This window comes from Dipodomys merriami, unplaced genomic scaffold (genome assembly GCF_024711535.1).
Source record: "Dipodomys merriami isolate MVZ:Mamm:240054 unplaced genomic scaffold, mDipMer1.0.p SCAF_26, whole genome shotgun sequence".
Taxonomy (NCBI): Eukaryota; Metazoa; Chordata; class Mammalia; order Rodentia; family Heteromyidae; genus Dipodomys; species Dipodomys merriami.
In genome coordinates this window covers 1300310-1327398 of record NW_027204048.1, presented here as the reverse complement: position 1 = coordinate 1327398, position 27089 = coordinate 1300310, and the positions used below count along the sequence as shown (strand labels likewise).

The 27089-nt window shown below is 38.8% G+C and overlaps 1 protein-coding gene across 8 annotated transcripts in view; it reads right to left on the bottom strand.

The window, feature by feature from the left end:
• The window catches only part of Agtpbp1 (ATP/GTP binding carboxypeptidase 1), a 210576-nt gene that overhangs the window by 5403 nt on the left and 178084 nt on the right, over window positions 1-27089 (bottom strand). For 4 of the 8 annotated variants that reach the window (XM_070035472.1, XM_070035471.1, XM_070035474.1 and 1 more), the window contains exon 26: window positions 16868-20516. In XM_070035472.1, the coding sequence (XP_069891573.1) occupies window positions 20339-20516 (178 nt within the window). In that variant the 3' untranslated portion in view covers window positions 16868-20338. Of the gene's footprint in view, window positions 1-2561; window positions 3462-3942; window positions 4042-16867; window positions 20517-27089 lie in introns of those variants that run through there. The other 4 variants (XM_070035476.1, XM_070035475.1, XR_011375108.1 and 1 more) reach the window with 4 other exon arrangements.

The following is a 27089-nucleotide window of genomic DNA, read 5'->3' as shown; positions in this document are numbered from 1 at the left end:
CAGACGGCTGGGTTCAGGGAGAAAGGGTCATCTGTAATCTCATAAGGACACAAAGTAAGAACACACTTGGTAAAAACAGCTTGAAAAAGCTCACCGTCCCACATTAAAAATTAAGATAACCAAAATCACTCCAAGAAAATGGCATGCTGCAATGAACTAAAAATAGATAGAAGAACATGCACCCAAGAATGCTATGAAATTGTGTGATTATCTCCTAAAAATGTCCACACTTTGTAAGTAGCTCCATACAAATCTGGAAACCAAAACTGACTCTGTTACTTGGGCTCAAGTAGGTCAATTTCCCAGAGCATCTGGCAGTCATAAAGGACAGCACTTGGCTGCTAAGTAAGCTCATCTGTTTTATTTTTCATCTTTTTTCCCCAAAACTTAAACCAAACTATTACTCCATCCTGACCATTAGCCACCCAGAAAGCCTTAGGATTCCATCTATTCTCAACAGTTTGAGTCTTTTTAATGGAGAAATGGCATTTTCCTTCATTTTATTCTCTCCTAACTAGAAATAAAATGATAATAAAGTTCCCCCCTCCACTTTCCTAAAAAATAAAACCTCTCACCTTGAGTCTAAAGCCTAGAATGAGAATATTTAACTCAAGCATCATAAGAGATGGTTGTTTTTTGCTTATTAAAGTTTCTATAGCACAGCTTCATCAACAACGGGTGGAGCTCACTGTGAAAGAGCTACATGATGGCCTGCAGACTGGTACCTGGTCATTTTTTCTCCTCTTTGTTTTCTCCATCCCTCACCCTCCCCTGTCTCCATAGCTTTCCATTGTAATCCTAAAATATTATCACAAAAGTAGCAGATAAAAAGCAACACAAGTGTGTTACCTCAGTCTTAAGTCAGATGTCTAGGCACAATGTGACTTGGCTGGTTCTTTGTGTAATTGTACTCTTAAGACCCAAATTAAGACAGAGGCTCTAGAGATCAACTCACTTCCAAGTTCATTCATATTGCTAGCAGATCTAAGAATAAAGTCTCCATTCCTTGTTGATAACTGGCAAGGTGTTGCCAGCTTTTAAAGTCCCCATCCTCTTCTCCTGACCCCTTCTCCATCTTTGACCCTAACTTTCTGCCTCATCTTTCTAACTGAATCATTAGGTCCATTTTTGCAATTCTGGATTATTAATTTTAATGCCTTATTACTAGCCTTAATCTATCTGCAAAGCCCCTTCAAAGCTGTATCTAGTTAATTGTTTGAAGGAAAACCAGGGATAGAAATCTTTAGAAGTCTGCCTACCCATTTACTAAACATTCTTAGCTGATTTTCCTTCTTTGGCTTGATGGTGATCCAAATAATGTTAATACAGTTTCACTTATATACTTGTGTTTTGAGAGTTGCTCGAATGGGAGCATCTTTGCCATTCCAAAAAGCTGTTATTTTGCCATCCAGCAGCATATGTGAGCCTAGGACCTGGTGAACACAACTGCAGCCTGTGTATATAACTGAACACCTGCCAGAGCCCCACTTCCCCAGTGATGAAAGAGAGAGGGTATGCTGTATCACTTAAAGAGTTGTTAGGACAATTTATGCATAAACTGACATGTTGAGATGAAATCCCTTTGTAAAGTTACTTAAACATAATAAGAAAAGAATGATTTATGAAGGTGATATATTTGGAAATGCTTTGTGCCTCTCAACTGCTTTGTACACATGAGCACATATAGGTATAGACACAGAAACCAGATTGGGCTCACCATTGTCCTCTCTCCCATAAAGGGAGAGGCAGAGTCTGAAGCCTTCATAGTCCAAGATGTATGCCTCTAAAATAGCACTTGTCTAATCCTGCCGTTGTCATTGATCCATCCCATTAGACTCATCCACCCTACGGGGCAGAGGTTGTCTCTTATTTGCTGCCATCTCCTCAGAACTGAGCTGAGATCCAGATGTAGTTTTGGCACACAACACATACTGTTGAAAGAGACAACAGCCCTTCCCAGAAATGTCTGACTGCCACCTCTGACAAGGTGCTGCTAAGTCTCTACCAAATGTCCAGAAGCCAAGCATATATTTTTTTAAAGCCAACATCTGATCTAGTAGGTAAACAAAGCTAGTGCTTGACATTTTTAGAACTCCATTTCACAGTCAATATATATTCTTCCTGCATCTCATTTACTGTTACCTTTCTACTACCTCCTACCTCATTTTCTCTACCTCAATTAAAGGTTACACCTTAAGGACAAAGTTGGGCATGAAGCTTGATTTCTCTTTATTTTCTCTGCCTGCTTTAATAATCTACCATCAAGTCTTATTGTTTCCAAACCCAAACTTAGGAAACTCCTTTTATTTATTTGTTTATTTGTTATTGTCGGTTATGAGCCTGAACTCTGGGCCTAAGTGCTGTCCCTCAGCTTTTCAGCTCAAAGCTAGTGCTCTACCACTTGAGCCATAGCGCCACTTCTGGCTTTTTTCTGCTTATGTTATGCTGAGGAATTGAACCCAGGGCCTTGTGCATGCAAGGCAAGCACTCTACCACTGAGCCACCTTCCCAGCCCCCAGGAAACCCTTTTTAAAAGAGACAACAAACGAAACTGTCTAATATTTGTCTCAGAAATTGACATAGTTTATTGAGAAGAGGACAATCTCCCTGTATTCACAGTAGTCTGCTAATATAAAACATCTTGAAAATATCTCTAAATAAAACTCTTCAGTGCCTCTGCTTACAAAATGTGTGGAAGATGGAAAAACGCTTCCCAACACATCTTTGACTAGTGCGAAAACTGAGGAAAAGACAAATTGGTATAAATGTTAGGATGCAATAGGTACAAAGTAACAAAACTTCCCTCCAACAGCAGCCTAAGTAATAAAGTACAGAAGAGAAGGTCCCGGATTCGTTTGATATCAATGTCCAAGTTAACAAAGACTGGACCATTCTTCTTCCCCTATTCTCAACCTGTTAGTCCTTGTATTATCTTTTCTGCTATGAAAAAATACCTGACAGAACAAGAATTATTAATTAACAGGAGGAATTAATTACTTTGATGTATGGTTTCATAGGATTGTGAATACAGCTTCTTTGTGTGTGTGTACTTAGGTTAAACATTTGGCAGCAAGCATGTGGCAGAAGAGAGCTGTTCACCTTATGGCAGATGAGAGCCAGAGAGAGAACAAGACAGGGATAGAGAGGAAAGGGGCATGGAAAAATACCTCCAAGGACTTTCTTCCAGTGACCTATATCTTTTTGCTAGGCACTACCTCCTAACATCCAAAATCTCCCAAAACATGACCACTTAGGGCCAATTATTTGACATATGACCCTATGGGAATATTTAATATTTAAGCCATAGCATTCTTCCCTTTGGCCCTCAAAGGCTCATGTCCTCTCATATTGCAAAAGGCATTTAGTCTACTTCCAAGAGTTCTTAAAGTGACAATGATTCCAGCGTAGTTCAAAAAGTCTAAGTCTTCTGAGACTCAAGGTAAACTCATAGCTGTGAATCCCTGTAAAATCAAGAAGAAAGTTACATACTTTAAAAATACAATGGCACACTCATCCAAAATAGAATAATGGGGACAAGAGAGACAAGATCAAAGCAAGATCAAAACCCAATAGGATGAACATTAATCCCTGTGGCCCCATCACTACCATCTAGGGCAGACAGTACTGTGATGAGAACTCCCAGGGCTTGGACAACCCCACCTCCAAGGCCTTAATATTTGCAGCCCACATGGCCTGTCCCTTTGGCTAGATCCACTCATTGCCTGTGGCTTTCCTCAGCAGATGTCCCATGTTTCTAGCATTTCTAACATTCTGGAGTTATCACTGAATCTTTGCCTTCACCCTCACAGCTTCATTTATTGTCCTCACAGGGGCTGCCAGCAGGTCCTGACCCTGTCATACATTGCCTAACACCCCCCCCCCCAATCCCCTCAGGCCTTCTTTTGAAATCTGAGCAGAACCCACCATGACTCCATAACTTACATTCTATCATCATGAGGATGACACCAAGACCAATGTTTGTTGCTAGCTTGAGCAGTAGCTGGGCTCCCTTGGACCTTCTGAGTGCCTGAATAGTTGAATCTAGGGGCAAAAAAAACAAAAACAAAAACAAAAACCATCCCTATGCAGTCAAGGCACCCAGGAAGTTCTCTTCTAAAGGAAAATTATTTCAAATAAGTTTTAAATGTTATACCCAGGAGCCAGCAATGGACAGGGTCTGATCAATTCCAGAGATGCCCTCAAGAATTCTCATTTCCTACTATTTTCTGTATCAGTTACTTTTCCTGTCATTGAAAAACAATTTAAAAGAAGGAATTATTTGTTTTGGCTCCTAGTCAAAGGGTTCAGTTCGTGGTTGCTTGACACTATCTGCTTAAACAAAATATCTTGGCGGAGTAAGCATGACTGTTCTCAATGGAAGAAAGGAAGGAACCAGAAACAAGTTGTCCCCAAGGATTCACCACCCAGTAACATAGTTCCTGCAATTAGACACCCCATTAAGGTTTCTAGATCCTCCTAAAATAGTGCTTCCAGCTAGAGACTTACTTTAACACATAAATCTGTGGAGCACATTTCATATTCAAACCATAATAGTTCTTATGTTCTCAAGACAGATGCTACAACTCCACACATCAACACCACTCAAAGGAAAAAGGCCTCACTGTGGCCAGGTGCTGACAAAGACCATAGTTTTGTACTTCTCTGGTTTTTTGCAGCAAGGAAGAGTTATTTCCCAGAATCCCTGAAACAACCTACTATATAGGGTTCATTGGCCCGAATTAGGACACGTGCTTACTTTTAGCTGAAAGGGAAGCTGGCCAAGAATTTGGTTAAAGACAATAGGAAGACAGTAATTGTCCTTGATCAGTCATGCCATCCTGAATTAAATTAGAATAGAGTAAAGACTAGCACCTGTCTATCAGCTAATTGCTGTGTTGTTTAGGGATGGGATTGCACAAGAACTTGTCTCAACAAGGAAAGGCCAAATAAACAATAGAAAAGAAAAACATTTTTGATAAACCTGAAAGCAAGGAATAGAAAATATAACTTCTAAACAAAGAACAGGAGCAATAAATATAAAGGGGTGTGGATGTGTCTGTCTCTGTGTGCACACACACTCTAGGGGAAAAATATCAGCCCCAAGGTATCTAGATACAACTCTGTAGAAGAATCAACATCTTAGCTTCTTTTTAAGACAATAATTTGACATTTTGTGCCTTTCAAAACACAGTTACCAATATAACTGCAGAACAAGTGTTCTGACAAGCCATATCACTGGAAAGTCCATTACCAAATCCCATTTGCTCCAATTTAGCATTTCACAGTAGCCATCATCTCCCTGCTCTTCCATGCCACCACTTTAAAGCCTGATTATTAGACAAAAGAAGTATACATTTGGATGGGGAGAGTGTTTGCAATTGTATTTTAAGGTGCTTCTCAAAGTGATAAAGTCAAAGCTATAAATGGCACGATGGACAATGTTAATTATCAACAGAATAGGAAGCAAGCTTGAAATTATAGTTAGCTCTGCTCAGCCTAAATAAATGTGCCAACAGTGCACACCCATCAGAAAGGATGTGATGGGGGTTGCGGAGAGGAGGCTCAAGAAGTAGTCAGGAAGCTGGGTGACCTCATCATGTCACTTAACTTCCCTTGGACTGAATTTCTTCTAAAACGATGATGGGACTTAATGGCTTCAGAGGGCCCTTTCGGCAGAAGGTCAGGAAACAAAAATTAAACCTTATGTAGAATAAATGAAAGGGGGGCCACTACCCATATTTACACTCTTATTGAGCTGTTAATTTATGCCAAGCTCTGGAAGCCTAATATCGTACAAATGTAATTAAATGTACACAACAATCCCAGATCAGCAGCACTGTTGCCATTTTACACAAGTGAAACACAGACTCTTGAGAGATGGAATGGCTTTCCCAAGGAAACAAGGGAGTGGGAGATCAACTCAGGTCTGAAGAAGCCAAGCTCTTTCACCTGAGCTATGCTTCCTGGGTTTTTCTTGATGTTGCTTAAGGCACTGAAGTACTCATTCTGCACTGATTTCCTTTTCAGACTGGCTCCCAAAGGTTATTTAACTCAGGCTCCACTTATACAATAATGTGAGAAACTTTTCACAGTCACACTAGGTCTACAACCCTCCTAGTCAGATTATACATAAGTGAAAGATCCAGTTTCACCAATGAAGACCACAAGGTAAGTTTATGAGTCTCAGTCACCAATGAAGACCACAAGGTAAGTTTATGAGTCTCAGAAAGACAGAAGAGGTGAGCTAGCCAGGTACAAAGTTCTTTTGAGTAAGCTCTTCTAGTGGTTCATTGATTGCCATGAAGTTTTCACACATTGCACACATTTCAATTTTCAGTTTTATTAAATAGTTATACAAAGAGCTTACAATCGTAAGTTGAGTATGTAAGCATTATGCCTACCTTTGGTCCTCAGCTCCACCCAGACCTGAGCTCCTCCCAGCCCTGGAGTTCCTGTCATACAGCTGGCCCCTCCCTCTCTCCACCTAGGCCCACCTGAGCTCCCACCTACCTCACTTCCTGCCCCCAGACCCTGCTGCTACCTAGATAGTGGAGGGTGCCATGTGCTCCCTCTCAAGGGGATGGGAGGGTAGGAATATGGCTCCTCTAATAAACCTTGTAATAATCTTTCTCCTGTGCCTGCCTGCCTCTGCATGCCCCCTGGGGTTGGATGTGATGGATCCTTTCAGTGTAAAATACATCTTGATTGATGTCACTCTTTTTGTAGCTCACCCTATTTCCCACCTCCCATCCTTACCCTCAAGTTCTGTAGTTCAATTTTTACATAACATATTTTAATCTAGTTAAAAATAGAGTTATTATTTCCCTCTGAAACCAACCACATGATCACAGTATTTTGTTGGTACTATTTCTTTACTTGTTAGGTCCTTCTAAGTAGCCCAGGCCAGCCTAGTATCTGCTATAACCTACATGCACCTCAAACTCACAGTCCTGATCCTACTTTCCAAGTGCTGGAATTATAGGTGTGTACCACTCAGACATCCAGCTGAGCAGTCTTTAGTATCCACATTACTATTCATTTTCCTTTTTTAATTTAAATTATTGTACAGGTAATGTACAGAGAGGTAACAGTTATATATCAGGTAATAAGTACATTTCGTTTTGAACAGTGTTACCCTCTCCCCCTCATTTTCTCCCACTTTTTCCACTCTTGCCACCCCCCCCACCCGCAGTTGTAAAGTTCATTTCCAAAGTAGTCTTTAGTATCACTGAATTGGTTCAGCCTTTGTTCCACCATTGTGATTCTCCTTCCTCTCCTCAAATCAGATAAACTTATATATAAGACAAAGGGTACAGAAATAAAAAAGTGACAATAGGGAATAACCAAAGGAAAAAAAGAAAGAAGAAAAATAACTGCAAAAAAAAATTTTAAAACCTAGTTTCCATTTCTTGGGGTTCATTTCAATAAGCATCATTTTATATGGTCATATGCACATAGCTACTGAACCATTGTGATCCTCTCCTAAGAATATCCTAGACATTGAGATACCACCTCACCCCAGGTAGAATGGCTATAATCAAGAACTCTAATAACAACAGATGCTGGAAGGGATGTGGCCAGAAGGGAACCCTACTGCATTGTTGGTGGAAGTGTAAACCTGTTCAACCACTTTGGAAAGTAGTATGGAGGTTCCTCAAGAGTCTACATAGAGCTGCCCTGTGACCCAGCAATCCCACTTTCGGGCATTTACCCAAATGACCACAAACAAGACCATATTAAAGATACCAGCACAACTATGTTTACTGCATTCTTATTTACCATAGCTAAGATAGGGAACCAACCCAGATGCCCCTCAGTAGATGAATGGATCAAGAAAATATGGTATATATACACAATGGAATTCTATGCCTCCATCAGAAAGAATGACATTACCCTATTTGTTAGGAAATGGAAAGACTTGGAAAGTCTTTGGAAAGGCCCAAAGAAAGATAGGTCCCATGGTTTCCCTTATTTGCAATAACTAGTATATGTCTAAGACAAGCAGAAAAGGTCAGATAAGATGATGTTAAGTGAAATGAACCCCAAGATAAGGACACAAGTGTTTTTTTTCTTTCTTGCTAAGGTACCACGTGATTTTTTTATTGTTGTTGCTTTGTATATCTCACCCCCATGGTATAATCCCTGTTTTCACTGTATTTGATGTTGGTATAATTTGGGGAGGGGAAGGAAAAAACAAATTGTTTAAATAGGGATACAGGTTGACCCATTGCAACAATGAGATGTACAAGATGCTATGTCAAAAAAACGAACTTTACAATTTAGGCCGAGGGGTGGGGGGGGGGGGGTGGTAGGGTGAGGAGGGATGGGGGAGGTGCAGGAGTGTATTTGTGGGAAATGGGAGGGAAGGGATGGTAGGGGAAACACAAAGGAGGAGACAACAATGCTTGATAAGAAATGTACTCATTATCTTGCTCATGTAACTGTAACCCCTCTGTACAGTATTTTCACAATAAAAAACTTATTAAAAAAAAAGAATATCCTAGACATATTCTAGTTATTGTAAATGAGGGAAACAATGCAGCCTATGTGTCTTTGGGTCTGGCTTACTTTGCTTATTACAATTTTCTTCAAATCTTTCCATTTCTCCTTACGAATGGGGCAATGCCATTCTTTCTGATGGAAGTGCCGAATTCCATTGTGCATGTATGCCATATTTTCTAGATCCATTCATTTCCTAGTCTTCTGAGAGCCCACCAGAATCTTCTATTATCTTCTGCATACAGAATTCTAAGCTTCTTCTAGTTTGCGCCTCCAAACTTTTAGCAAATTCTTTCTACAAATGATTTGGGTATAACTACAGCAACAACTCTAAGCTTTGGTACCAATTTTCTGTTAGTCACTTTAAAGCACCATGAAAAAATGCCTGTCAAAAGCAACTGAAAAGCAGAGAAGCCTAACACTGCCTCACAGTTTCAGAGGTTTCAGAAAAGTCACTTGACTCCATTGCTGTGGGTCTGTGATGAGGCAATGCTGGGGGCGGTGGGGGGGGGGAGGGAAGAAGTGGGGGGAGTACAGGGCAGACCTACTCAGCTCATGGCAGCCACGAAGACAGGGAGTGGAAAATGCATACATACACAAGGGATCAAGAACAACATATATTCTTTTTTTTTTTTTGTCGGTCGTGGGGCTTGAACTCTGGGCCTGGGTGCTGTCCCTCAGCTCTTCAGCTCAAGGCGAGCACTCTACCACTTGAGCTACAGCGCCACTTCCGGTTTTCTGGTGGTTTATTGGAGATAGGAGTCTCACAGTCTCTCCTGTCAGATCTCAGCCTCCTGAATAGCTAGGATTACAGGCGTGAGCCACCAGCGCCCGGCAACATATATTCTTTTTAAGCATTGGTATCATGCTTGTTAGGCAGGCACTCTACCATGTAAGCTATTCTCTCGGACATTCCACCTTTTATTCCCCTTTGTTTATTTTTCAAACAGAATCTCACTTTTTGGTTTTGAGCCAGGCTCCGGCTGTCATCTTCTTACCTATGCTTTCCATGTAGATGGGTTTACAGACACATATCAGCGCACCCATCTTATTTGTTGAGATGAGCATCTTACTTTTTGCTTGGGCTGGTTTCACCTCCAAAATTGATCCTTTCAATCTCTGCCTCTTGAATAGCTGGGAATACAAGCATGTACCACTGTGCCTTGCCTCAACTTTTTTTTTTTTTTTTTTGGGTGGGTCATGGTGCTGAACTCTGGGCCTGTACCCTGTCCCTCAGCTCTTCAGCTCAAGGCAAGCACTCTACCATTTGAGCCACAGTGCCACTTCTGGTTTTCTGGTGGTTTATTAGAGAGAGGAGTCTCACAGACTTTCCTGCCTGGGCTTTGAACTGCGATCCTCAGATGTCAGCCTCCTGAATAGCTAGGATTATAGGTGTGAGCCACCAGAGCCCGGCTATTAAAATGTTTTTAAATGATACTGTGGTTTGAATTCCTGCTTTATACTTGCTAGGAAGATAGTCTGCTATTTGAATCACACACCTCATCCTTTTTGCTGTTATTTTTCAAATAGAGTCTTGCTTGTGCTTTGGCCAGCAGGGACCTCAACTGTCCTATTTATGCTTCCCATATAGCTGGGATAACAGATGTGAATCATAGCACTCAGCTTGTTATTGGTTGAGATTGGATCTTGTGAACTTTTTGCCTGGGCTGAGCACAAATAGTCTCTATAAATCCAATGATGAAGTTAGGAACTTCATGATCTAATCACTTCTCAATAGCACCAAGCTGTTTCAAGCCTTTTGGCACGAGACTTCCAGGGACATCTCATATTCACACTATAACATCTAAGCACATCTTCCGTCCCTTGAAATAGTCAGAAAACACACACACACACACACACACACACACAGAATTCCAGTTTAATAAGATTGCAGGATTACGCTAGAACAAAACAAATCTATTATGAACTACTAGAGAACATATAGTAGTGTTGTTAAGTGGGGAGGTAAGACACAAAAATGATCACGGGGCTGGGAAGGTGGCTCAGTGGTAGAACACTTGCCTTGCATGCATGAAGCCCTGGGTTCGATTCCTCAGCACCACATAAACAAAAAAAAAAAAGAAGAAGAAGAAAAAAGCTGGAAGTGGCGCTGTGGCTCAAGTAGTAGAGCACTACCCTTGAGTTGAAGAGCTGAGGGACAGTGCCCAGGCCTAGAGTTCAGGCCCCACAACCAGACCCGCCCCCACCCCCCAAAAAAAGATCACTTAAAAGACCTGTGGTGTACTTATACCTCTGCTTGTTACATGTGTTCTTATAAATCATCAAGCAGATAGGAATCCCTTTGATGTGAGATGGCAGCTGCGTAAAAATCAATATACCAAAGAACTAAAGGTAAAATTTTGGTTTGGACTCCTAATGTGGACCTGTAGAACAGTAGTGCTTCTGAAACAATTTTCCCCTTTACTAAATCTTCAAAAACAATTGTTTATGTCCAAGTTGACATTTTTTATTCAATCTAAAACCCCAGTTCTTTGGGTACAGGCTGGCTCCTGCTCTGAGACAAGCCTTTGTCATTGTCTGATTCATTATCTATTTCAGGCCATTTGATTCTCTTCTGAGCCCTTAGAGATTTTTCATGAGATTCCCTACATATCAAGACCACCTTCAGATGGCATCTGCAGGATGACCAGGTTATAATTACTTATTGGAGGCCATAGCTTGCTTCTGAATGAGCCCTCTATACTACCTCTCCAGTGCATACCCAGGTAGGTATAACAGGACATAATTCATTTGGAATTCTTCCCCCAAGACGTAACATTCACTCATCAGTTGTCTGTCATTGTGTGTGTGTGTGTGTGTGTGTGTGTGTGTGTGTATAAATATACATGTGTGTGTGTGTATATATATATATATATATATATATATATATATATATATACTTTAAAAACTCTATAGACAAGTAACATAGGAAATACTTTACCTTACTTTTTTCTCAGTCCAACAACCTTTCCCAAAAAGCAATGTTCTTCCAGTTTAGACAACAGAGCAATTTTACTTCCATCTTCTTTTTGACAACAAAAAGGTTCATGATGGGGGCTGGGAATGTGGTTTAGTGGTAGAGTGCTTGCCTAGCATGCATGAAGTCCCAGGTTCGATTGCTCAGTACCACATACACAGAAAAAGCCAGAAGTGGCACTGTGACTCAAGTGGGTGCAAGCCTTGGCCAAAAGAGGCTCAGGGACAGTGTCCAGGCCCTGACTTCAAGCCCCAGGACTGGCAAAAAAAAAAAGGTTCATGATGGGAACCAAATCATACAGTGATTGGAGATTGTTGTCCACCAGGAGGCACACAATGGAGAGACAGAACCGTAAACAGAGTGCTCCCTCAGAAATACTGACATAACAGAGGCCACCCTGATAACATTACCAAGCCTCAGGGTCAGTGACATTGTTTAATTAGGCATGGCTAGCAAAATGCTGACTCAAATCTGTACGTCCATGCTTAAACCCTAGTCAGATATTGTGAAGCCCTATGATAGCAACTGTATTCTAGAATCAATGGATTTCCTAACATTTATTAGTTGTGTAACCTTAAGAATGTGTGCACTTGCAAAATGGTGATAATAGTACTTATAATAGAGTTATGGTGAGCATTAAGCATACATGATGAATGTGGTAGCTCAAGCCTGTACTCCTAGCTACTCAGGAGGCAGAGGTGGGAATTGTCGTTCAAGGCCAAAGTTCAACAGACTCCATCTTAACTAATGACTTAGTAAAACTATGCATCCTTGTTATCTATAGAGGTAACACAAGGGCTGGGTGCAGTAGTGTGCACCTGTCTTTGCCAGTGACACAAGGAAACACAAGTAGGAGAATAGCCCAGGTAGGCCTGGGCATAGTGAGTCCATACCTAGAAAATAATAGGGGCTGGGAAGGTGGCTCAGAGGTAGAGCACTTGCCTTGAATGCTTGAGGCCCTGGGTTTGATTCCTCAGCACCACATAAGCAAAAAGAAAAAAGCCGGAAGTGGCGCTGTGGCTCAAGTGGTAGAGCACTAGCCTTGAGCTGAAGAGCTGAGGGACAGTGCCCAGGCCCAGAGTTCAGGCCCCACGACCGGACCCCCAAAAAAAAAAAAAAAAAAAAAAGAAAATAATACATAAAGATGATGAAGGTGGGTGTGAGTCTAGTGGTATAGCACCTATCTAGCAAGCACAAGGCCCTAAATTTAATCAACAGTACCACAAAAACTTCATGTACACAGATGCATGTATACTTATGTATACACACTGACATGCACACAAATCATGTCTATAGTATCAGTGGATATCACAGTACTTTGGAAATATGTCTTTATCATCATCAAAGCAAAAAATAATTGTTGTATTCAGTTCCAGTATTGGACTGAATGGCATGCTTTGTGGTGGCCCAACTAAAAGGCCTCATAAGTTTTGATGGGCTTCTCTGCAAAGATATAAATTGCCCATATGATATTGAGGAGCGTTCTTGAACTTGTCTTTGTTTAGGATGCCTCCACATTGGACTTTGGGATGTTTTTCTTAAGAATTCTCTACATGTATGTCTTTCACCAGGCAAATGGAAAGGGCATCTTGTCAGACAGCAGCAGTTATATCTTCTATTTCCTCATTAACAAAAATTCAAAATTTTGATTATAGGACAAAAAAGCTTAATCTACCTATGAATAAGATGCTGGCTATAAAAGTTTTGCAAATACCTCTACAATAAGCTAATATAAAGTGGAATGTATAGATCATCTTGTTCTTGTTTTATGCTATGGTTTTTAACCTCTAATATTCCATCTGGATAATATTTATGGGATCACTTCTAATACTTATCTCCTAGCTCTGCCATGTGATAATGAAGTTACAGAATAAACCATCTTTCTAGTTTAAAAAAGGTCGTAAATTCTTTGAAGAAAAAGCAACAGTTCACTAGAGGCAAGTCTGTTGGACAACTTGTTTTTTAGGTAATTATTTTATTTTATAAGTCTACTGAACAAAATACTTTCCCTTCACCATCACAGAAATGAAAGCAGCTTTCCAAGCTTCAAGAAAGCAAAAAAAAAAAAAAAAAAAAGGGAAAAAGGATTGTTACTAACCACTACCTATTTTGTTAAATATAAGAGACTCCAGGGACTCTTCCCTTAAAAAAAAAAGATAAAAAGGTAATAAACATTAGATACATTGCCTTTCTTCCAACCATCCATAAAAACGGTGATTTGGAAAATATGAGAAACCTTCCATGTGTAAAAGGAAAATGATTCTAAAAAGAAAACGACACTTGGACAAAGTCCCCCCAAAACTGCTCAACACATTGTATTTTATAATTGTTAACTCTCACCTGCCAGAAAAACCCCAAGGCATCTAAGTGAACAACTGCATAATTTTTTTTCCAGTATTGTTAAGTTACTCCCTTGTTTAAAGGGAGGCACAGACCATTTGACTGAGCAAGGAATGGCTTAGTCTTTGCCTGGTACCAGTCCCTGCTGGGCTTTTATCAGCAAGCGCATGTCAATCACTTGGCCTCTCTGTCTCCTGGAAAAACTAATGAGTGCTAGGTTTTTCATTCTACACTGAGGAAAGCCCTCCTTAAAGGGGGACTCAAATCTTCTGTGGATGACAAAAGAATGGGTTTGCAGTTCCTACCAGTGGGTGGGTGGGGCTTTGAAATAGGCAGGTAAATATTATTAAGACTTCATGTTTCTCAGGCTAGAGACTTTTAACTCCTATTCTCAGTCTGCATAATTGGTCTAATTGAGGAAACTCAACTAAAGGAATCTGTTCCCTCCCTCTATCTTATCATAATGCACCGTTAAAAAGGTGCTTCAGAAAGTGGCGCTGTAGCTCACATGATAGAGCACTCACCTTGAGCTGAAGAGTGCAGGGACAGTGCCCAAGCCCAGAGTTCAAGCCTGACCACCAACCAAAAAAAAAAAAAAAAAAAGTGCTCCAGCCAGGTGCTGGCGTCTCATACCTGTAATCCTAGCCACTCAGAAGGCTTAAGATTATGGTTCCAATACAGCCCAAGCAGACAGGTCCTGAGTAGTTTATCTCCAATAAACCACTCAGATAGTCAGAACTGGTGTTATGGCTCAAGTGGTAGGGCACTAAGCCTTGAGCAAAAGAAGCTCCGAAACAGCACCCAGGCCCTGAGTTCCAGCTCCAGGACTGGCATAAAAAATGCTCCATTTCAATATTAATATTTAACATTTATGCCAATCATTGCCACAAGAGAGGATTTGAGGATGCTTAAAGGCTAGCTTTTAGGACTTTAAACAAATGAAGGCAAGTATCAGTGAAGAAAATATTCCCTGACAATAAAGCAACAATGACAAAACATAGTCCACTTCCAAGCCTGCAAATATTTTAGGTGGATAAAAATTAGTTCCTTGTCTGGCCTTGCCCAATATCCTTTGTGTCAAAGAACTTATCCTTTGACTCTCTGAGGACATGTGCTCTGGAAGGAGCCACCTCTTCTGGAATGGTCTGGGTGCTGGCCTTTCAGATAGGTTTCAGACTTAGCTGACTATAAACAGAATGAAGGCAATGAAGGCAATTAAATAACGAAGGCCATACAATAGACACAATGTAAGGTTTCAAATACAGCTTGAGATAGGGATGAAGTAGTAGGAACAGTTGCTTTTGATATTTTGGCTCTACACCCTAAATACTGGCTTGTCCTGTGCACATTCTCCTCATGGTTACATAGTGGCTGCCAGTGGCTTTGTCCTTCCTTATCAAGGAAAAGTCTTCTAACTCTTTTCTACCAAAAGTCCTGATGTACATTCTGCTTGGACTAGCTTAAACCACATGCTCACTGCAGCTCAATCCCTGAAGTCAGCACAGGGACTGTGCCAACAAGGGAGCTGGAGTAAGGCTTTCCCCACCAGAACTGTCTGGAGGAAGCTAGTGACCTCAGAACACATTCATCTGTGAATGGGATATTTGAGAGGCTCTCACCTGAGTGTCCAACTTATAAGAGATTTGCATCTCAGCATGTGAGAATAATAGTGGTTTTGTTTCTTTTTCTTTCCTTTTCTAATTTACAAAGCTCTTTAGGAGGTAGAAATAAAGGTTGGCAAAGGTCAGTATGCTCTAGACAATCCTTTAAGTGTTATTTCAGATTTTGAAATTTATCCATGGAATATACAATTCACTTTTTATTTGTCTCACATTCTTAAAGAAAAAGAATAGATGAACTGTGAACCATTTCTAAGAATGATTATGAAGAAAACAGCAAATATGCTATGAGGTAAAAGTGGAAAAACACTGTTAGCAGTCATGACACTATACAAAAGGGCATAATTTGACTTCAGTAAACATTTAGTACTGACTGGTCTAAAAATCCTAATTATACTTCAAAAAAATCTGCCTAGAAACCAATCTATTTTTTAAGGTGTAGATAGCATTTATTTGTTCATCTTTCCTATTTTAATTTTTTGCTACTCATACATCTTTATGTGATTTAAAAATATTTGATATCATCAAAATTACTCTATTCCTACTTCATAATTAATTGGCATTTCATCAGTGATGTCTCAACACAGATTATGTCACATTTGGTACTATAAAGGTAAATATTTGAAGCTAAATCTATTTATCCCTTTTAAAGTTATCTGAGACTACAACCTGAAAGGATCCCACAAAGCCATATCCACTTGGTAGGGGTTTTGTGAATTACAGATACATACAAGTGCATCTACATGAATACTATTGCAACTCTCAAGAAACAATGTCAACAAAATCCTAAACACAAAGCACCACCCTGACAAACCTGTGCAGAAATGCCAGTAGAAATAGGATATTCATTTGGATTTGACACAGGAGATATTAACAAGCTCAAATTGAAAGTTTACTTTAGTTCAGCCAATAAGCAGCCAAGATCTAAAAAGTGAGATTTGATACAGGCTTCCAGGTCAGGAAGTCTCTGCAGTGGAAAGGCTTTTGAGGTACAATGGCAGGACAGGATGAAGTGGCCATAGAAAACTATCCATTTGCCCACTCAAGGTAAGACAAAATGCTTTGTAATTATCACTAATGATGGAAAACAACTGACACATGACTTTTCAAAGACTAATCCTTCAAAAATATTCATTTTCATGAAAAAATGAAACTTCTAGAGAACTTCCCTTTCAATTATGATACTGAAATGTATTTTAATCAAAGAAATATTGACTTAGTATTAACAAGAGCATTCTAATTTATAAAAAAATGTTTCCTAATGGAAAGCACTAGGGTTTTTTTGCATACAGCTACTAAATCCTCCTCAAAATAAAAGAAAATCTATCCATCTTCAATTGGTATTTTACAATGATTAAGGCATGTATAGGATAACAAAGGGACTTATAAGGATACATTTATTGTTTCAATACTGTGATTTATTTCTGCATCATGTACAAAAACAATTCCATGAGTACATTATATTATCCATTCCAGTACCTACACCAATATAATCATCTTAATTTTGATTTTCAACTTTGAAAATAACATATACATTACTGTTAACATACCATCTGAAGCTGAACTCCAGATTACTTATCTACAATTAAAATTCAGACCATTGTTTCTAAATACCACACAAAAACTAGCAAAAGTGGCAGACTGAGTTTATTTCTTGTATTTGAACAAGACTGTGACCACAATATCAAAAGCCAATGTAAACCACAGGTTTTGCCTTCTACCTTTCCTGAAACACTTCATTAATCCAAGAAAGTCTCAAACCTGTAACAGTCCTTACTATCTGGGAAAAAGTAGGGATACAATCTCCTTCTGGAGAAAGAATGTAAGGCTAGTTACTAGGAACCTGGCTAAAACTGTCTTTACCTGAGTGACTATTTGGCCTTATTTGTCTTCTGTGCAACTGGTTCCTTTTACTCTACCAATTATTTAATCTAAACTTCCCTGGTGATAATTTCCACCTCATAGGTCCTATGGCAATTGGGAACCTGCGATTATCCCAGTGATTCTCAAAGTGTGGGCCTGCCGCATGACTACCTGGGAATCTGGAAGCACATACGTTATCAGAATCCACACTAGAGCCACATGATGACAAAATCTGTGCTTTGGGAAACCCTGCAGATGATTCTTATACATACCACAGCTTCAGAACTACTGGGTTAAATGAAAGTTACATTTAAGAAATTTAAAGACAAAATGCAAGGTGAACTAAGGAAGTCTAGACTCCATCATTAGACTCAGACTTCACACTACTGGAAAGGGTAGAATGCTGACTTTCAGGTCTTAGCAAGGAAGACAGCTCAACCATGCTTTGGAAATCCTGAAAATAAAAATGTGGCCAACAGAGGTCAAAATAGATACCAACAGCTGAACTTAACTATACCTCTAATTAGGAAAGTTAAGATTTTAAAATATTTTTATTTTCCAAAAGCTATTTATGGCTATGAAAAAATCATTTCCTAAGCACAAAGGTCTCACTCTGTGAATACTTAATAAAAGGCATGTTCAAATCTGTAACATATGTTAAAAAATGTTCTTCATTAATATGAATAGTAAGGAGTTTTTACAATGTTAAAGTAATAAACTGAAGTTTTTAAATCATTCAACATTTGTTTTTTGGTCAGTCATGGATCTTGAATTCTGGGCCTGGCCGCTGTCCCGCAGCTTTTCAGCTCAAGGGTAGCACCCTATCACTTGAGCCACAGCACCACTTCCGGCCTTTTCTGCTTATGTGGTGCTGAGGAATCGAACCCAGGGCCTCATGCATTCGAGGCAAGTACTCTACCACTGAGCCACCTTCCCAGCCCTAAATCATTCACATTTATATTAGCTATAGTGCTTTTTATATGACTGTCTTGACTTTGTATTCCTAATTCTGTAAAAGCCAAGAAAAATTCATACATGGTCAAAAAGTGCTCCATAATCTACTCACTGAAAAAAAAGTAAAATTATAACAAAATATGGAATTGTTTTATGTATAAAAATAACTTGTCATTATAAATAAATGATAAACATTTAATACTTTACCTTATTAAATTATTCTAATCATTTCTAAAGCTACTACACTGTAGGAGTGGCTCAAATTTAGTCTATTTAATCTTAATTTTCTGAGATTAATATGAAGCAGGCTATTTAGAGAAAAAGACCTCTTTCAATTGCCCTATATTTTTAAAGATGACTCCCCCCAAAACAAAGAAAATACATATTGTAAATAAAAATGTCCTAACTGGTATCTAAAAAAATCTTCATTAATTTGAAAAATGCATAAATCTGAGATACACTTTTTAAAATTTCTCTTCTATTTTAATAGGCTCAAAATATTACATGTAGGAATAAATTAAGAAGATAAATTACAAAATCTAAGCATCTAATTCCTGGAAAGCATCAGTTAATACAGTATCTGTGAGAGCTTGGTCTTGTTACAACATAAACTTAGTTCTTAAAGCAATAACCTAAAGTCATTAGATTTGTTTTATTTTATTTAAGACAAAGTCATTCCCGCAACAGGATGGCTCAAACTCAGGAAGGTATTACTACAAGAAATTGTGTGAATTCATTGCAGTCATCCAGGATATTATGCCAGTATCAGCACAGTGTATATAATCACAGCTTAGGAGATGCCAAAGAAGCCCAACATACAAATGCATATTTAACAGATACTATCCAACAACCTAAATGCAGTGAAGAAAGTTTGGGTGCACTTATGAATCCTAATTTCAGAGGAAAGAGCTACTCAAATATATCTTTAATAACAGGTATACATATACCCAAATAACTGAATTTTTTTTGGGGGGAGGGGTCCAGTCGTGGGGCCTGAACTCTGGGCCTGGGCACTGTCCCTCAGCTCTTCAGCTCAAGGCTAGTGCTCTACCACTTGAGCCATAGCGCCACTTCCGGCTTTTTTCCTTTTTGCTTATGTGGTGCTGCAGAATCGAACCCAGGGTCTCATGCATGCAAGGCAAGTGCTCTACCACTGAGCCACCTTCCCAGCCCATCAAATAACTGAAAATTTAAGACTAATAAATTAGGCTGTATTTTAAGGATTTTTTTTTGCCGCCAGTCGTGGGGCCTTAACTCTGGGCCTGGGCGCTGTCCCTCAGCTCTTCAGCTCAAGGCTAGCACTCTACCACTTGAGCCACAGCACCACTTCCAGCCTTTTCTGCTTATGTGGTGCTGAGGAATTGAACCCAGGGCCTCATGCATGCAAGGCAAGCACTCTACCACCACTGAGCCACCTTCCCAGCCCTTTAAGGAATCTTTTTATTAATGTGTTCAAGTATTGGATCTTTCTCAAATGTATAAAAAGTTCTATACACTACATAATCTAGAATGGTTAAAAGGATGACGAAGTAAATGCAATATTTGATATTGTTTTTATTTAATTTAGTAAATGTAAAATGTAATGTTTTCAAAGTAAATTCTAGATTACTCTAGTCACAATCCAACAGTAAACATGATTCAGAGGAACAGTCTTATCTACTCACCTCAACACAAACACATCTACAGGAACCCATATACATAAATATTAGAATTCAGCAATTCCAGATAATCAACAATTCTAGAACTTAAATTTTATATTTGGACAGCTTCAAAATTATCCATTTGACTCAGGTACTATAAGGAGATAAAACTCATGCAATGATATTTGAGTATGGTTTGTTGTTTTTTTTTTAAGTAAATCCATTATTTGATAATTTAATGCTATATAAACTGAATATCTAAAATAAAACAAGTGCCAATTTCATCATGAATTAATAACATTTATTGTCTTGCAACCAAAAAGCCCAAGTTACTTTTGGTCTTTTTTGAGTCAGTTCTCTAAAACTCTTTTCTCTCAAATTTCCTGTATAATAAAAAACAAGATATTTTGTATCTGCTTTGCAGTAAACAGGAAATGACAGAGGGTTCAATGTAGGTATGTTCTGGGTAATTCAGAGTCAGAAAGTATTTCTTCTTGAGCAGAAGGTTCATAATCTCCCGCATTTTCAGCCAATTCAATATCTAACTCATCATTACTTTCTGCACTGTAATCAACTTCTTCAAGGAATCGAGGTTCATCTTCATCCAAAACGTAAGTGGTAGGGCTGCAGCCAAAACATACAGAATATGCAAGACTTCATGAGATTTTTAAGGTTCTTTTGTAAGATCATTTACCATATTAGAGTAATGCTGGGTTCAACATAATATAATCATTAGCTTTTAAAATGATCAAGTTCAGAGATCTTTAATAGTTGGCAGTTCCTGGCACTGACAATAAGGAGTAAAATGATGTCCAGGCATCAAGACTCATACCTATTGTCCCAGCTGCTTAGGAAACAAGAGAACTAGAGGATTGTGGTTAGAGGTCAGCCGGATAAAAGGTTAACAAAGCCCCATTCAACAAACAAACCAGACAAGTATGCAGGAGGCAGAGTGGATGGACTGCAATTAAGTATAGCCCAGGCAACAATGACAGATACTATCTGAAAAATATCTAAAGCAAAAAGGGCTCAAGGCTTGGCTCAAGTAGTAAAGTATTTGCTTTGCATGAGGTCCTGGTTTCAAACCCTAGTATCATAAAGGGAAAGCTGTATGACTTGTTTGTTTTTAGTAGTAAGTGCATGAAACATATATCCTACCAGTTAGCTTTTAAAAACCTGGACTCCTCTCACTAAGTTACTTCTTTCAAGGATTTCATCAAATTGCAGGCTACTGAGGTTTATTTTTAAAGTTATTATTGAAGCACTGTAAACCAGGTTAATAGGCAATTTCAATAGGCTTTACAAGAAATTATTGTTACCATTTAAGTCTAAAGTGATTAGCTGCCACAAAACAGTCCACATACCTAGCTCCCATAGGCCTATAATAAAAATAAAAACAAGTGAATTCACAAGATTCGTTGCCCTTGGGGTATAGAACAAAGGTATTTCTTTAAAAGCACTAAGTACCTCTCAATATTTCATTAGGTAGGCTGGGAATAAGATGTTTTCCACTAAAGTCTGTAACATATTCTTTCCTTTTGGGAGAAAAAAACCGCTTTTTAAAATTGTCCTACTTTTACACACATGCACACTCATGTGTGCACACATTCAACATCAAGAAACAATGCAAATCTACCTTAATTTCATACTCATGTATATCAGTTTATATCCTGTTTGTTTCTAAAAGAAGATTCCTGTTAAGTGAAGCAAGTTGAAGGCTAACAAAGTCAGACAATGAAAAGAATCAATGATCTGTTCAGATAAGCAGGTGACTATACACCTGAAAAGAGAGAACTTTTGCAACTGAGTATTAAAGTCAACTAGATATCTGAAAGTGAAGGGAGAAGCTAATGGGTTATGTCATTCCAATTTTCTGAGAAGAGAAAGATAAATTCATGTGGCAAAAATACATTTTTCCTGTTAATGGCCTTAAATCTTGCTTCTTAGAAAACAAGAAAAGAAAAATGAACTGAAAAACCACTTATATATAGCCAACTTCCTCTTTAAAGTTCAGAACTTGCCCATGATAAAGCAGTCCTGATATATGAAGCCAAATGTCTTGGAGGACTGTTTGTGATTTCACAACATGCCTACCACTCAGTTTTTAATTATGAAAAACATATTTAATATGAATCTGTTAGTTCTTTGGTGGGGGAGAATCTCTAAGAACAGATTATTTGCCTTTTAAAATGACTATAACCATCTTTCTTTTGAAATATAATAATCCATTCCTCCTTGACCTTGGGAAACTTTAGTCAATCGGTTAAATCAGTTTCAAGATTAGTGTTTTTTAGTATGTAAGTCAATGAGCAAACAAAAGAAGAGAATTATAATTTAGGGGCAACAAAAATGTTCTTAAAGGATGAAGTCAGGTAATTTCCAAGACAGAAGAAAAGAAACCAGGTGAGGATATCAGATGCTGATGTACTTTCAGGTCAAAGAAGTTCAACCTGAAAGGCAAGCTTCAGGAAATTAAAGCACCATATCAAGTAATGGTTGGGACCATTAGTCCAGAAAACAATTCTATCCTTTCAGCCTTGATCTTGCTCATTATACTGATGACTTTGACAGGAGCCCCATTCACCTATTCTGATAAGCAAATGGAATATTGGCATAGAAAACCAACAAGACCACAATAAAGGCCAAGAAACTGCACCCAAACTGAGAATCCAAGAACCATAGGAAGAACCCCGTTTTCGCAGCCCCCAAGAAGGTGGATAACATGGTAGGAACTCCCAAATACCTCTCAGTCCTATCTCTCAACATTAACGGACTTAATTCTCCAATTAAGCGACATAGACTGTCTAGTTGGATTAAAAAGCAAGATCCTTCTATCTGCTGCCTTCAGGAGTCACATCTTGCCCATAAAAACACATTTTCAATTTTAAAGGCTGGAACAAAATCTACCAAACGGCCCCCATAGACAGTCGGGAGTTGCAATCCTAATATCAGATAAAATAGACTTCAAATTAAAATTCGTGAGAAGAGATAAAGAAGGTCGCTACATACTAATTACAGGATCTCTCCTTCAGGAGGATAATACAATTCTAAATATCTATTTGCCAAACAAAGGAGCACCCAAATTTATCCAAGAAACACTACTTTCCCTCAAATCCCACATACATCCAAAGACATTAATTGTTGGGGATTTTAACACACCACTCTCCCCACTAGATAGATCAACTCGGCAAAAACTCAACAGAGAAACCCCAGATCTAAACAATTGCATAAATCAACTAGATTTAACAGACATTTACCGAATATTTCACCCAGCAGAATCAGAATACATGTTTTTCTCAGCAGCACATGGAACATTTTCTAAAATAGACCACATTTTAGGCCACAAACCAAACTTGTCCAAATTCAGAAACATTAAAGTTATACCTTGCATTCTCTCTGACCACAAGGGAATATAATTAGAACTCAACACTAAAAGCAACCAAAGAAAGTCCGGCAACACATGGAGGCTGAACAACACACTGCTGAATCAAGAGTGGGTCATGGAAGAGATTAGAAAGGAAATTCAAATGTTGATGCTATTCAACAAAAATGAGCGCGCAAATTACCAGCTCCTCTGGGACACAGCAAAGGCAGTACTCAGAGGCAAGTTTATTGCTCTGAGTTCCTACATCAACAAATTGGAGAGATTTGAAACCAACAATTTAATGAGACATCTGAACCTCCTTGAAAAAGAGCAGCAAGATAAACCCCAATCCAGTAGCCAGAAAGAAATAATTAAAATTAAATCAGAATTAAATGAATTAGAATCCAAAAAAAAACTATAGAAAGAATCAACAAAATAAAGACTTGGTACTTTGAAAAAAATAACTAAATTGACAGACCCTTAGCAAATCTTATCAGAAAAAGAAGAGAACACACCCAAATAAACTCAGAGATGAGAATGGAAACATCACCACAGAAACAACCAAGATTCAGAACATTGTAAGGGAATACTTCGCAAAACTTTATGCTAATAAGTTTGAGAATTTGGCAGAAATGGACCTTTTCCTAGCAAATACTGACATGCCAAAACTAAACCAAGATGAGTTAAACCAGCTTAACAGGCCCATATCAAGCATTGAAATAGAAACAGCAATAAGAGACCTCCCATCTAAAAAAAGTCCAGGACTTACAGCAGAATTGTACAAGGCCTTCAAAGCAGAGCTCACACCAATACTCCTCCAACTCTTCAATGAAATTGAAAGAGAAAGTTCACTACCGAATACATTCTATGAAGCCGCCATCATAACCCTCATCCCAAAACCAGGCAGGGACTCATCAAAGAATGAGAACTATAGACCCATTTCTTTGATGAACATTGATGCAAAACTTCTCAACAAAATTTTGGCCAATCGACTTCAACAATTCATCCAAAAAATCATACACCATGATCAAACAGGATTCATTTCAGGGATGCAAAGCTGGTTCAATATACGCAAATCAATTAATATAATTCATCACATCAACAGGAGCAAGGATAAGAACCACATGGTTATCTCAATCGATGCAGAAAAAGCACTTGACAAGATCGAACACCCCTTTAAGATGAAGGTTTTGGAAAAATTAGGAATCCATGGAACATTCCTCAATACAATAAAGGCTGTATATGACAAACCTACAGCCAGCATTATACTTAATGGTGAAAAACTAAAGCCATTTCCTCTTAACTCAGGAACGAGACAAGGATGTCCGCTCTCTCCACTTCTCTTCAATCTAGTACTAGAATGCCTACCTACAGCAATAAAACAAGATGCAAACATAAGGGGATCCAAATAGGGAAAGAAGAAATAAAACTCTCCCTCTTTGCAGACGACATGATCTTGTATTTAAAGAATCCCATAGACTCCACTCCCAAATTGCTCAAGCGGATTCAAAACTTTGGCAAAGTAACAGGGTACAAAATTAACCCCACCCCCAAAATCAATGGATTTTCTGTATGCCAACAATGAGAAAAGTGTGGCTGAAATTAGGAAAGCAACTCCATTTGTAACTACCCCCACAAAAAAATAACATACCTAGGAATTAACTTAACCAAAGAAGTGAAGGACCTCTATGATGAAAACTTTAAAAACTTGAAAAAGGATATCAAAACAGAATTTAGAAAATGGCAAAAACTCCCATGCTCCTGGATTGGAAAGATCAACATCGTGAAAATGGCAATACTCCCCAAGGCTATCTACAAATTCAATGTGATACCTCTCAAAATTCCAACCTCATTCTTCACCTGTCAAAATTCCAACCTCATTCTTCAAGGAAATAGAAGAGGCAATCCAAAAATTCATATGGAACAATGAAAGACCCCAAATAGCAAAAAATGCTCCTGAACAGAAAGAACACTGCTGGAGGAATATCAATACCAAATTTCAAACTCTACTATAAAGCCATAGTAATCAAAACAGCTTGGTACTGGCACAAGAACAGACCTCAGGACCAATGGAATAGAATTGAAAACCCAGAAATCAACCTACAGACCTATGGCCATCTAATCTTCGATAAGGGAGCTTAAAAAAATAGAATGGAAGAAAGACAGCTGGCAAATGGTGCTGGCAAAATTGGTTAACTACTTGTAGAAAACTAAAACTAGAACCTTATATATCACCCTGCACCAGAATCAACTCCAAATGGATCAAAGACCTCGAAGTCAAAGCAGACACTCTGAAAACATTACAGGATGGAATAGGAGAAACCCTAGGTCTCCTTGGCGCAGGCCAAAATTTTCTTAATAGAGACCCAGAAACACAACAAATCAAAGAAAGGTCAGACAAACAAATGGGATTGCATGAAGTTGCAGAGCTTCTGCATGGCAAAGGACATAGCTAGCAAGATCAATAGAAAGCCCACAGATTGGGAGAAGATCTTCACTAGCCGTACAACAGACAAATATAAATGGAACTCAAAAAATTAAATCCCCCAACAACAATCCTCAAAGAAACAACTGCCCAATAAATAAGTGGGCTAAAGACTTAAAGAGAAACTTCTCTGAAGAAGAAAGAACGATGGCCAATAGACAAATGAAGAAATGCTCCACCTCTCTAGCCATAAAAGAAATGCAAATCAAAACAACATTAAGATACCACCTCACCCCAACTAGAATGGCAAAAATCAAGAACTCTAATAACCACACATGCTGGAGGGGATGTGTAGAGAAGGGAACCTTACTTCATTGTTGGTGGGAGTGTAAACTTGTTCAACCACTTTGGATAGTATGGAGGTTCCTCAAAAGACTCCACACAGAGCTCCCTTATGACCCAGCAATCCCACTTTTGGGCATTTACCCAATATCTAGTATATGTCTGAGTCAAGCAGAAAAGGTCAGATAAGGTGAGGTTGGGAAATGAACCCTAAGATATGTATTCAAATGTTTTTTTTCTTTCATGTGATTGTTTCTAACGCATTTATAAGATTATTTCTTTGTTGCTTTGTATGTCCCTCCCCCACAGTATAACCCCTTGCTTTCACTGTATTGGATGTCAGTATAATTTGTGGAGGGGAAGGGGAAAAACAAGTCCTTTAAATAAGGATACAGGTGGACCCATTGCAACAATAAGTACAAATTGTTATGTCGAAAACGAACTTTACAACTGGGGGGGGGGCGGGGGAGGATTGGATGGGGGTGGGGGGGGAGGTTGGGAAGGGGAAACAAAGGAGGAGGCTACAATGCTTGATAAGAAATGTACTCATTATCTTGCCCATGTAATTGTAATGCCTCTGTACAGTATTTTCAGAATAAAAAATAAATAAAAAATTTTTAAAAATGCTTGTGGCAGCTTTTCTTATATGCATGTCCTACATGAATTGAATTCATTCATTTTAATCTATATTATAAACAGTTCCAAATCCAAATTTCTAGTCTTGACTCTACTGAACTTCTCTGCATACATGGACTTACTAAATATGCCCCATGGCTATTCCAAACTCCTTGCTAGAAAACTTACTGTTCTCTCCACCTGTTTCTCTTCCAATAGTCTCATATCATTCACTCAGGAAGTTGTACGAATCTCAGGTCCTGGCTGCCCTTTCAACCCACACTCCACCCCATATGATAAGCCTTGACTGATGCTGGTTCCTTGGCATAGGCTGTATTTTACACCTTTCTCCTCAAACTACTCAGATTTCCTCCAAAATTCAGCTCACACTCATTCTCAGATATTCTTCCTAAGTATTCACTTTCTCTACATTCTCTTTATGTTCTACACA